Source organism: Furipterus horrens, unplaced genomic scaffold (genome assembly GCF_987537825.1).
Source record: "Furipterus horrens unplaced genomic scaffold, mFurHor1.1.pri manual_scaffold_2, whole genome shotgun sequence".
Lineage (NCBI taxonomy): Eukaryota > Metazoa > Chordata > Mammalia > Chiroptera > Furipteridae > Furipterus > Furipterus horrens.
The window spans coordinates 62,370,118-62,382,902 of NW_028327172.1; the positions used below are offsets into that span (position 1 = coordinate 62,370,118).

At 38.6% G+C, this 12,785-nt stretch overlaps 1 protein-coding gene and 1 long non-coding RNA gene across 3 annotated transcripts in view; one reads left to right on the plus strand and one right to left on the minus strand.

Annotated features, from left to right (window-relative positions):
* Positions 1 to 5,551, minus strand: part of ANKRD42 (ankyrin repeat domain 42) — a 58,055-nt gene extending 52,504 nt beyond the window's left edge. The window contains exons 1-3 of the mRNA XM_090267316.1: positions 5,501 to 5,551; positions 4,536 to 5,421; positions 2,845 to 3,011 (exon numbers count right to left, since the gene is read on the minus strand). Of these exons, the coding sequence (XP_090123442.1) occupies positions 2,845 to 3,011; positions 4,536 to 5,421; positions 5,501 to 5,551 (1,104 nt within the window). The remainder of the gene's footprint in view (positions 1 to 2,844; positions 3,012 to 4,535; positions 5,422 to 5,500) is intronic.
* Positions 5,552 to 5,594: 43 nt separating this feature from the next.
* LOC150018671 (uncharacterized) lies at positions 5,595 to 12,779 on the plus strand. Of its 2 annotated transcripts, XR_016509019.1 has the most exons (5): positions 5,595 to 6,013; positions 7,156 to 7,199; positions 7,506 to 7,618; positions 11,554 to 11,663; positions 12,656 to 12,779. It is a non-coding gene; the product is annotated as an uncharacterized LOC150018671 (long non-coding RNA). The 2 variants fall into 2 exon arrangements; XR_016509018.1 differs by lacking the exons at positions 11,554 to 11,663; positions 12,656 to 12,779 and adding an exon at positions 9,190 to 9,404.
* The last annotated feature ends 6 nt before the right edge of the window (positions 12,780 to 12,785 follow it).

Genomic DNA, 12,785 nt, shown 5'->3' on the forward strand with positions numbered 1-12,785 from the left:
CCTAAAAAAAACCAAAAACCAAAAACAAACAAACAAACAAAAACAAGAATTAAAAGAAACAACTGAGCAGTGGCCACATACTGTGAGGAAACCAGACTCCACATAATTAGTCCAGGCAAGTAAACAAACAAACACATAGCAACAACCACCCCTGGGTAGTGGTAAGGGCATAGGATCAAATTCCAGAGTTGCTACAATATATAATCTAAAATGTCCAGTTTTCAAATGTCCATGTATGTTGAAATACAAGATTGGAGATATAAGTCTACCATATTAAATAACCTGAACTTTATCCTGTAGAGGATGAGTGTTAAGTAGTATCAGATTTTAGTTTTAGAGTGGTAAGTTTGTATATAGAATATGAACTATAGGTAGACAAAACAAAACGAAACAAAATCAGTTAGAGCTAAGGCAATAGTCATTGAGGACAAAGAAGACAAATTCGAAAGAAAAAGATGGAACAGAATCAACAGACCCAGTGATCAGTTCTTACTGCAACAATGTGCACCATAAAGGGCACCTTCATCTAAAGAAGTGTTGATAACAACAACTTAAGCAGATACTTTTTAAATGATCACACTTGGTGCTTCTCAAATTTCTGAGAAAATGAATTGCCTTGTATTGTATATTACAATGATCATGACTGACAATATTGTTTCACAATAGTTCAGTGGGTTTTTTCCTGTTCTTTTTATTAAACAAATACTTTAGATAAGTGATATTCAACTCATGTGTCGCAAGAACTTTTAAAACATGCAATACCTGACTATTTAGTCGGAGGCACTGACCTCTTTTCCCTTAGATTGTCAAATTTAAAAAGTGACAACAGCCAACACAATAGCCATCCAGTGTGAATGAATCAAAATCATATCTATTTTTTTTTTTTTTGCCAGATTGGCAAAAAATATGTTTTTGTTTTATTTTGTCTACCTGTAGTTCATATTCTGTATACAAACTTACCACTCTAAAACTAAAATCTGAATTTTAGTAATTAGTTTATGTATGCCACAAGATGAATAAGGTTAAAAACCACTGCTTTCGATGGTGAAAAAAATTGATACAAGTTGATTCAAAGGCCATTAGCCTTGAAAACTAAGAAAGAGATAGAAACAAATAATAGTTTTACAGCAATTGAATTTGAGATGTTGGTTAGATATGCATGAGTTGTTGATCAAGCACCCAATACATAAGCCAAAATTCAGGAGAGAAAGCAAATCCATGAATTAGTATGTAGAAGTGATAAAACCAAAGAAATCTAAAAAAAAAGAAAAAAACCTGCCTGGAGAGACAAGAGAAGGCAGAAGCATAAAACTACCTATATTTATAGAATACGCAGGGTAGACTAAAGAGATTAAATAAATAAAACATCAAGAAGTCCTATCCTATTGGAATATGGCAGAGTAAAATCAGTATTTCATCTCTTCAAAATCATCAAAGAAAGAAAAAAGGAAAAGAACAGGAAGACAACCCCATCTTTGATGAAAACTAGGAGACATCTGAAACTCAAACCACAAAACAGATGGGAAAGCTGCCAAACTGTAGAGCAAATGAGGATATGAGAGGAAATGGCAGAAAAAATGCCCACCCAAGGCTGCATGTGCAGAAAGATCTATCAAAGCACATTTCTCACAGCTGAAGGAAGTCACTAAAAGGTCACAGGGAAATCCTTGTTTGCAGCATTTCAAGTGGGGCACACAAACTGGTGGAGATTCTCCAAATCAGATTTGGTTCCAAGAAGCAAGAGAGCCTAGACGAAAAAGAAATCACATCAAGAAGCCATATTCATAGAAAGCAATCTCTGTGTAGCAGGGGGGGAAAAACAGACTGCATAGTGAATAGACATACTGCAGCCTACAGGCTGGGGAAATGTGGCAGCTACAATAAGCTCCCCACGCACAACCTTGAAGCATGAGAAAAATTTCAGTTAGCTTTGTACACAGCCCAAGAATAAGAAATTTTGCATAAAAAATTTACTAAGCACTACTTTTACTAGCTAGAAATTGAAAGCAACTAAATATCCTTCAACTGAAAAATGAATAAATTCTGATATTAGTCTAAGAACAGACTTACAACATGGCTGAAAGAAATAAACTAGATTACATATACTTTTACCACGTGTAGAAAGCCGCAGAATAATGTATAACGTTCATATAAAATACCATTTAAAACAATGATACAATCATATGCAATAACAGTATAAAACATAGATGGGAATAATAAACACCAAATTCAGGATAATAGTTATCTCTGGAGTTGGAAGGATAGAAATGGTGCCTGAGAGGGGTGCTCAGGGACTTCAGATGTATCTATAATATTCCATTTGTTTTCTAAAGATCTGAAGCAATTATAGCAAAAATGTTAGGATTTAAGAGAACTAGGCATTCATTATGTTATCCACTTTAATTTAGCTTTTGTGCTCGTCTTTGGAACCCAGCCACCACACTGTGAGGAAGCACAAACTAGCCCAGGTGGAGAATCCTCACAAATAAGCCCATATGAAGAAGAATTAAGGTACCCAGCCTACAGGCAGCATCTTCCACCAGACATCTGCGTGAATGAGCCTTCAGAAGGTTCTAGCCCCAACTTTTCAATCTGTAGCTGAAGCCCCATATATCATGGAGCAGAGACAAGCTCTTCCTGGGATCCAAATTCCTAGTTCACTCCTGAGCATAAATAAATGGTTATCTTATGCCACTAGGTTTTGGTTTAATTTGTTACAAAGCCATTGTGACCAAAATACCCAACATTAGATTGAATTGAAAATTGCTAGTATAGGGCCTCAGTCCTGTTGGCGAAATTTATAAAACTGCTGTAAACATGTCCCAGTTTTATTTAGCTCCTTACCTCCAAACTTCCAGAATGTGCTGCCCAATGTAAAGGGGTAAATTTATGGAGACTGTCCACTTCATTAATGTTGGTTCCACGTTCAACTATTTCTGAAAGCTGCTTTACATCTCCAGCTCGTACTGCATCACGTATGCTACCAAAATGCACCTTCTTCCTGGCACCCACTGAAAAATTGAATTGCTTTAAATATATTACAATTCAAAAAATACTAAAGCAGTAAGTCAAAAGAAAGAACAAAATCACTTTGCTTCCCAAATAATTTACTACAAAGATGACTGTGATTAACATCTTAATCCAACTTTCATTTCAGTTCTACCATGTAAAGAGCATGGAGAAAAGATGAAAACCAATTACTTTGCTTGGACTGATCAGAGAATTGAGGTCTTGGCAAACTGCCACCCTGAATCGGGAAAGACCGGCAAATACAGAGAAACACAGTCATGTTCAGCTTACCTGGAGCAGAAGCAACTGGAGCCATAAAGAGCTAGAAGCACTTAAATGGGGATCACTGAGCGATTTTAAACCCAAGAAGAATTATGAGATTTCTAATGCTGGGTTTATAAGACTGGCTGTGGTGAGAGGATTGATTGGGGAGCAAGAATTCAACACTAGAGATTGAGGGAGACCATGTAAGCAAATAGCTATGATAACCTACAGCAGAAAGGCTGAGACCTGCCATCAAGATAATGGCATTAGGAACAGAATATTCAACAAATATTATGAAAACAGGTTGAACTGAAATTAGATGTGTATAGAGGGCAAAAAAAGGAAGAGTATTAGGATAATTCCAAGGAGTCTGGCTTAGTCCCTTGGTGTGGTGCCACTGAGACAGTGAACGCTAAAGAACAGAGAAGGCATATGGATACAAAATTACATTTTAGATATGTTCTTGAGGTGCACAAGGAAGAGTTCCAGAAGGGACTTGCACATATGAGTCTGCAGCTCAGAGGAGAGATCTGGGGTTCAGATCTTAGTGTTAGATGTGCCTCACTATTAGGTAGGTTTTTATGATAACCGGCCTCACCCCCTACTGATACTAACAGCACTCTACTCTCCTTTATAATATTCATCACACGAGTCATTATTTGTTCAGCATTTATCTTCCCCAGCAGAAGGTAAGGAATATGCTTATCTTCTTTAATGATAAATCCTGAAGACACAGCACATATTAGGCACTTCATAAATATTTACCGATGGCCAAATGAATAACATAGATTTGGGGGTTGAAGTAATAGTACATAACAAGAAAAAAAAAAAAAGCACCAGTGATGGCAATGTCCAGGGAAGAAAGCAAAATTTAAGAAGATTGAAAAAAAAGTCAGCAAAGAAAAGGGAGAGTCAGCAGAGTGGAAGGAAGAAAGCTAGGTAAGCCTAATGTCATCACAGGATCAAATGCTTCAGAAAAGTCAAGTAAGAACTTAAAGGGGTTCATAAGATTTAACAAGAGTGGACATCAATAGGCAAGAAGTCTCGGGAACGTGCAGATGGAAAGAAAGGGAGTAAAGCTAAAATGAGGGAGCTTGGGGGAAAGGTGAACAGCCATGGGACCCACTGCAAACAGGTCACTTAGGGGAAATGAGGAGTGCCAGCTGAGAAAATGAACTGCCGGGAAGGGATAAGGCCAGCGGGGACATGAGTGAGAAAAGGAGGGTGGCAGAGACCAGGGCCATGGAAGTCATTGGACTCACACGGGGTGGCGGTCTCCGCGGAGGAGGTGGAGGGGCCTGAACGGGGCGCCCCGGGCATGGTGCGACCCCACGGACTCCGGGGAGGGGATGAGTCCAGGTCCCGGCTGCTGCGGCGGTCTTCGCTGGCTGTCACCCACGAGCCACTGCAGCTGCCGTCTTCGTCGTCGCTAGGGCCAGGGCTGCCGTCCTCCCGTGCTCTCTCCCAAGAGGCCCTGCAGCGGGACCCTCCGCCTTCACTGGCTCTCTCCCAGAAGCCACCGAGGCGGCGGCTGGAGTCTTGGCTGTCGCTCACCCCGGAGGAGTCGCTGGCCGCGTAGGCGCGGTCTTCACTTACTCCCTCCCAGGAGCTACTGAAGCCGGGGCCGCCATCGACACTGCCTTCTCCCCGAGAGCCACTGAGGCGGCGGCTGCGGTCGTCACTGCCCTTCTCCCCGAAGTCGCTGGTTCCGGGTCCGCAGACTTCCCGGATCCCCTCGCAGATACCACTGAGGCGAAGACCGCGGTTTTCTCTGACCGTTCCCCCGGAGTCACTAGACTGGTGGCCGCACACTTCACTGAAACTGACGTCGTTGCTGCCAAAGCCGCGGTCTCCTCTCACTCTCTCCCAAGAGCTGCTGTGACCGTGGCCACCATCTCCCCTAACCGTCTCCCGAGAACCACCGCGGCGGTGGCTCAGGTCTTCACTGACCCTTCTGTAGTCACTGCTGGAGAAGCCGACGTCCTCACTTACGCTTCCCGTAGAGACGCTGCAGCGATGGTCGTCATCTTCATGGATTCTTTCCCTATCTTCCCTACCTCTTTCCTTTGACGGGCCGCCGCGATGGCTGGGTCGGCCGTTTATCCTCCACACGCGAGGGCCAGTTGAGGCCGTTGTCGTCTTCGGAGGCTATGCCCCGTGAGTCGCTGTGGCGCCGACCGCCGAACACAATAACCCTCTCCTCGGAGTAGCTTTCCGGCTACCGGACTTGGCCACCGTCGCCTTGGAAACGAACAAACTTCCGGCGTGCTAGGGTCATTTCCAGTTCCTTACGGCTTTGCGTCACTTCCGTCTTCCCTTCCTTCACCTTTTGCAAGGCTTCCACTCAAGAGGAATCGGATGCTGGTATAGACCGGTTCTCGGTGAAGTTCCGCTCGGTCTCACACCCAGGCTTATCTAGGCCCCGTCTCTGTAACTTCCTGGCTTGCATCGCGCCCTCCATGGCTCCTCGCTCAGGTGGAGGCTCCGGGACTGCCGTCGCGTAGGTGACCTGTGTGGCGCGTGCCGGGCGCGGCCTTTCGTCCTTGGCAAACCCAGTGTAATTTTTTCAGTGCTGGTTGGAGCGTTGAAGAAAAGCTATTCTTAACCCTAACTTCTCACAAGCGTGGAAAAAGACCCAAAGGAGAAGTTAGCAGCTGCAGCCGCTCTCACTATTGAGTGCTTACTAGACCCTGGCCCTTGATAATTGCTTGGTACTTAATTCTCAGAATAATTTTGTAAGGTAGGTGTTATCCCTATTTTACAGGTGAGGACATTCAAAGTATCAGTAATTTGATAATGCCAAACAGCAGGTAAGTTGTAGAGCCAGTGAAAAAACAAACAAACAAAAAAACTCACAGGTCGTAAGTCAAAAAACTGCCCCAGGTCTTCTGACTTCAAATCCAAGGCTCCTCTCACTGTAAAATGTTTACTTTGAACAGTCTGGTCCAGGTCTTTTTCTCCAGCCCTATTACCAAACGTGTATTCTTCCATTCACTATTTATTGTAAATGTATGGGTCAAATGTTTGCAAATGTGCTAGCACCTGAGAATACAGAAATTAAAATTCTCTGTCCTTCAAGGGCATTACCCGCCTTGATTCCCCTCACCGTGTTTTGTTTTTTGTTTTATTTTTTTCCCCCTATCATTGCCTAGCCACCGGGTTTTTTTGTTGTTGCTGTTACCTTTTATTCTTTTTTGGGTACAAAACTTTAACATTTTATTTCTCAGTTACAACTTACATTCAGTATTATTTTGTATTAGTTTCTGGTGGACAGCATAGTGGAAGATAACCATGTACTTTACAAGGTGATTCCCCCTGATATTTAAGTACCCACCGGGCACCATACATAGTTATTACAATATTACCGACTGTATTTCCTATGCTGTACTTGATATCACCATGACTATTTTGTTACTACCAATCTATACTCAATTCCTTTACCATTTTCACCTAGCCCCCACCCCCCTGACCTCTGCCTTGCCACAGGTTTTGTGCTGTGAGCATATTTGGGAAACTGCCCTGCCCATATTCTTTCTCTCTTGAAATACAGTAAATTGCATTTCTCTAACTTCCATAGCCTCTTGTAATATCAATAACTGCCATTTGTTGAGTTCATATGGTGAGTCTGGCACTGTAGCAAGTACTTTATATTAGTTTCCTTATTTAACCTTTAATATAAGTATGGTATTACTGTTGCTTTACACAGCAAAAGCACTGAAGTTTATTGTCTCAGAATACACAGCTAGTAAGTTGGAAGTACTTGAATGAGGGATCCTACCTAGATTTTTAATTTTACTGTACATACTCCTCAAAGTCTCTGAATTCCCACGATCTTTATATTAGACTGTTTATCACATTGTATTATAATTACCTGTTTAACAGTTGATCCTCACCCCTACTCTTCAAGGACTCCAAGCTTCTGGAAGGTAGGTACTGTTTAATCATTAGACGTGAAATTCCTGACATGTAGAATACATAGTTCAAAGGGGAAGGGCTTAGTAACTGCTGTGTGGGTGAGGGGTGGGTTGATTGGTTGTCTGGTGGATGAACTGATAAGACTGAAAGTAAAGGTTTTTACAGTTACAAGGGATCTGAGGATTAGTCATCCCAAATGACCTCATTTTTAGAAATGGGGCAGTTGAGGTATTTTACCAGACATCTATTGCATTATTAATATGGGACAGTTTCTATGCTAGTTTCAAACTTAATCAGTATTATTTCTGTTTTTACAGATGAAGAAACACTGCAAATTTTGCCAAGATCACATAACTAGGAGGTGGGGAATTGGAACCCACTATGATTGACTCCAAATTAATATAGTGCTGTAGCCACTTATATAATAATGGTAAAGGCTTCATTGTTTGCTTTGCTGTATGGATAAACTCACTGAGGGAATGAGGCAGCACATCCTTAAAGGATATACACATGGCAGGAAGTATCAGAAAAGGAAACAAACAGAAGTAAAGCAGAAAAAGTACAAATCTTCCAAAATAGATTCCAAAGGATTTAAAAATAAAAGCAGAAATAATGAAAAGGAAAATAAATTGATCACTAATAGCTGGTATTTGAACAGAAACAATAAATACTTAGAAAATCTGAGGAAGAAAAGGAGAGAAAACTATTGGAAACAAAAGGAACATATTATAGATGTGAGGGTCTTTGGAAATCAGAAATGATTTAATGTAAACTAATACTAATAGTCTTGAAAATTCACTTGCATAATTTTCTAGGAAAATTAAAATTTCAAAAAATTGGCCCAAGAATTAGAAAACCTTAATAAACTGAAAATCATAAAAGAATGACATGTGTCCCAGGAACAAAGCAGAGAACAATGGAATACTTCCCAACTATGAAAGTAGCATAACCCTAATATATTCTAAATAAGGAAAGTGGGAGACAACTTATATCTCAGTCTCACTTATCAATGTGCATACAAAAATTCTAAGATTACTATGAAGCCAGCAGTGCATTTAGAGAATGTCATAACCAAGTTGGGTTCATCCTACCAGTACAAGGATGGGTTAACATTAGTATAGCAATGAAAATTTCCCAGTTTAATAAATGAGAAAAACTATATGATCTTAAGTGATACTGAAAAGTCACTTGAAAAATTAGCATCTATTACTGATTCAAAAAGAAGTTAATTCATATTAAGTAATAAAAAGAAGCTTACTTAACTGAATGAACAAATAGCACACTTAATATTATGGTCCAGGTTATCTGCTGTCATTCCTATAAGGTAGCATTGTTCTGAGAGTTTTAGACCCAGTGTAATAAGCAAGATAAATAAGGTATGATATTGGAAAGGAAGAAATTAAGACAAGTGATACCACTGTTTACCTGGAAAATCTAAGATAACTGTAAAATATTAAATATTAGAATAAAGAGTTCAGCAAGATCATAGCTATCAGGGCAACATACAGAAGTAAGGTTTCCTAATAACTAAATCAATTTTTAAATGTAAAGGAAGGTCTCCTTCACATTAGCATCAGTGGTGCAATATTCTAGGAATAAGCCTATCAAGCAAAATCTACATGAAAAAAACCACAGAACTTCATTTATGGATGTTACAGAAGATCTAAATAGATGGAAAGATGCTGTGTCCCTGTGTGAAGAAGCTCAGTATTGCAAAGATAGGATTCTCCTGAGACTAAGTTGGTTGCATTTCAAATAAAAATTCTAATGTAATTTTTAGTGGAAATTAGCAAGATGATTTCAAGTTTATCTGGAAGATTAAATGAGCAAGATTAAACAAAACAATTCTCAAAAAAAACAGTTAATGAGGACTTAACCCAGATATTAGAACTATAAAGCTAAAGTATTTAGAACAGGTGGTGTATTGAAATAGGACTAGACAAACAGATTAGTAGAACTTTATAGAACCCAGAAGTAACCCCATTTATTTGTTTATTACAGAGGTGGAGTTTTTCAGATGGAGAAATATAGGCTCTTCACATTTTCACATACACAAATTTCAGAAGACTTAAAGATATTAACATAAAGTATTAGAAGACAATACAGAAAATTCATTTATTAACCTTAGGAAGACCTTTCTAAGCAAGACAAGCCCCAGAGACCACAGAGAGAAAAACAGTATAATAAACATTTAAAAGGCTACAAGCTATGTTACTATCAAGATCAGAGAAAACAATTTATTCTTAAATTTTAAGTCAGTGAGAAAGACTAATTCAACAAAATAATAAATGAGCAAAAAACAAAATACCAAGTAGAAATTAAAAAGAGTAAGGATACTCAAATTCATAGGCTGTTTGAGCATCATAATGATAAAAACTAAAAAATGGATAATGTGTGTTGGAAGAAGTTGTCTAAACAAAGCTCTCAAGACTGCTGATGAAAGAAGTGTGACCATGAAGGACAATTTTGCACTACCTGTGAAAATTCTAAATATACATTAGGCTTGAAACAGCAACTATCAAGTTGTAAAATCTTCAAAAATAACTTGCTCAGAGGTATGTACTAGAACAGTCATTGCAACAAATTAGGATTGTGAATATTTGTCAGTGAAAGAATGGCTAAATTATGTTATATTCATAATATGAAGTGGACAGTGATAGACATACAGATCTACATGCATTAACATGGAGAGGTTTGTAAGATATGGTAAATGAGAAAGCAAAACTATATACATGTGATCTCATTTCTAAGAATTACTTTGTAAAAAATTTTTCCAAGTTTGGAAAAGATCTATACTAAATTAACTCAGTGGTTACTTTACACAACAAGAAAAGACATGAAAGGAGACTACTTTCTATACTTGTATTTGATTTTTAAAGTTTGATTCTTCCTACAGAAGCACAGGAAGACATGCACTGTCACATAAAGCTAAAGGTCATTTTAAGGAGTATATGAGCCAGGAGAGATTAAGAGGCTAAGAAAAGCACATTGCTTTTGGCAAGGAGTCATTGATAATACTTGAGAGCAATTTTATTGAAGTAGTCAAGATGTAAAAACCAGATTGCACAGGATTTTAAGGTAAGTAAGGGGCTGATGTGAATTTTCTCAAGTCAATCAAATTTCAGGACACTGAAGTGGGCATCTAGCATTCCAAGGAACTGGAACCCTTTGTAAGTAGGAAGATTATGGTTCCAGTTAGTAAAAATGCCTATTTCTCCACCTCTACCTTAGGTTTTCCAAAGTGGGGTAATTAATGTTTATCCCCATAATCCTCCATAAATCAGCTCTTTGCATCTAGTTCCACCCAGAGAAGCAGGGCCAATCCCAGACTAAAAGGTGAATTAAGAGGGTTTTGGTGACCCTCTCCTTTCTGCCTATGTACACTCAGGCTTTCGAGTCGTTCTTGGTCTCCCTTTGGTGCGTGCCTCCAAACCCTCACTAAGGGACTCCACTGGTGCTTTTTGGCTTTTTCTTTTTGCTCTTCCCCACCTGCCCAATGAAGTGTCTATTATTTCAGGGAGCTGACCCAATATAGGATTAGGAGGAAACCTTCTACTCCTACAAAACATCAGGATTGAAAATAAGTCTGGTTTTCCAACTCTACCCCCCGATTACCTTTATAGTTAGCTAAATCTTCACTTGTAGACTTAAGGTGCCTCATATTTTCCTGAATATTTTGTGTAAATCTTTCAGAGTATTAGGCACTAAAATTGGCGGTAAAGAAAGCCAGGAAAATAGAATCTAGACTTCTCTAGTTTAAGCTGTTGTAGGAAAATCTTAGTTTTATTTTTCTCCCTAAAGCTTATTTTGTTTTTAGCTGAGTAATAGATAGTTATTTTCCAGAACATGAAAGTTGGAAGTTTTAAGTAGGTAAATTATGTTGACATTGTAAAGGGTAATGAAATCTGTAGTTTTCAGGAAATACACTATTCCTATTCTCACAAATTCATTTCAAATGATAAGAAATACCACCTTATTTTCCATAAGGTTTCTAGCTTTTCTTGCCACTTTATGGCATAATTACTATTTCTAGTTCCCAGTGCTGTTCCATCTTTTGGAGCTAAAATATTTGATTTCTAGATCAGTTTCAAGATTTGTCCATTAGAATGAAGTTTGGAACTTGATATAATTGACATATTAGTTTCAAGTATAACTGGAGAGTCTTAAATATTAGAGGTGTCTCTGAGTGACAATCAACCGAAATGACTCCAGAGATAAGAAACCTGTTCGTAACATGCACTGTTGTTCTAGAGCACAGCCCTAGTTAAAGTTAGGGAATGGGAGGGCATCTAAATTACTACCTGACATCTAGCCTCGTACCTCAAAAAAAAAAAAAAAAACTAGAATTTGAATTCTCAATTCCAGGTCCAATACCTGTTGCCATCCTGGTGCTGTTCTAAAACTAACTCCTCTGGTGCTAGCGAGTCTTTTCCAGCTCTAACTGACAAGTCGTGTCTCTCTAACCTATGACTCCAGTGAGTTTTAAGCTTAGCATGCTAATGTCTTTCCTATTTATCTTATTCTAACCACAATTAAAACTCTCCAGTTATAGTTCTTAAAAGAGTAGCTCTTAACTATTTTGTCACCTATCAGCCACACTACTTCGCTGGTGTTTTCTCACCTTCCTATGAATCTAAATGTTCTCCAGACACCTCTTCCTAATATACAGATATTAGTAGGTTTGAATGTCTTGATAGTTACATACTTTTAAGCATTTGATAAAAACTGAGGGTCTCAAAAAAAGGCACAGCAGAAAACTTTACCTACATTTTTGGATTCAGATCCCAGCATTTCTTTCATGACTGTTCATGTACATTCAACAGTTCAGCTATCACGTGTTTATAACTCAAGTACAGTGGACACTTAACGAGTTTTCTTACTAGACCTCTATAGCATTTGAAAATCTTTCAAATTTCATTCACTTGTTTAAAAAAAGAGGGGAGGCCAAGATGCAGATAGAATATTGTTTAAAATTTCTAGTGCCTCCTGTGGTCATCAATGTAATACAAACTCCTTAGCATGACCAAAGAGTACTTAATTATTCAGTTATTGGGTTTTGACCATATAAAAATTAATTTTTGAAAACATTTACATTTGCTGTTCATTCTCCATAGAATAGATACTCTTCCCATGAATGTGGACTCCAATCCTAGTTATCTCCCGAGACTTAACTATCCCCACCTTTATAAAGCTTTGCTTAAGCTATCTCAATAGTTTGATGTGCCCATTTCTATCCTACCACTTCCCTTGGCGTCCTTTTTTAAATCATAGAAATAGTGCAAACTTAAATGAATCAAAGCCAGGTTCTTGTTCTTATTCTAAAACTTTGTAAATTGTACCATCTACCATGTAGGATTATTTTTTAAGTACCAGAGAAAATATATGTAAAATGTTTAATGCCTACCACATATTGAATACTCAGTGAACTATGACTTTCATTGTTTTATATGCCTATCTCTTCCAACAGATGGCAGAAATGATCAATGTTGCATCTCTTGAGTACCTGGCTCATAAGTGCCACTTCATGTTTTAAAGCTGATGAAAGAAGTCATAGTCTGAAGCCATTCAAGAAATAAAGACACACAAACAAAGTTTCT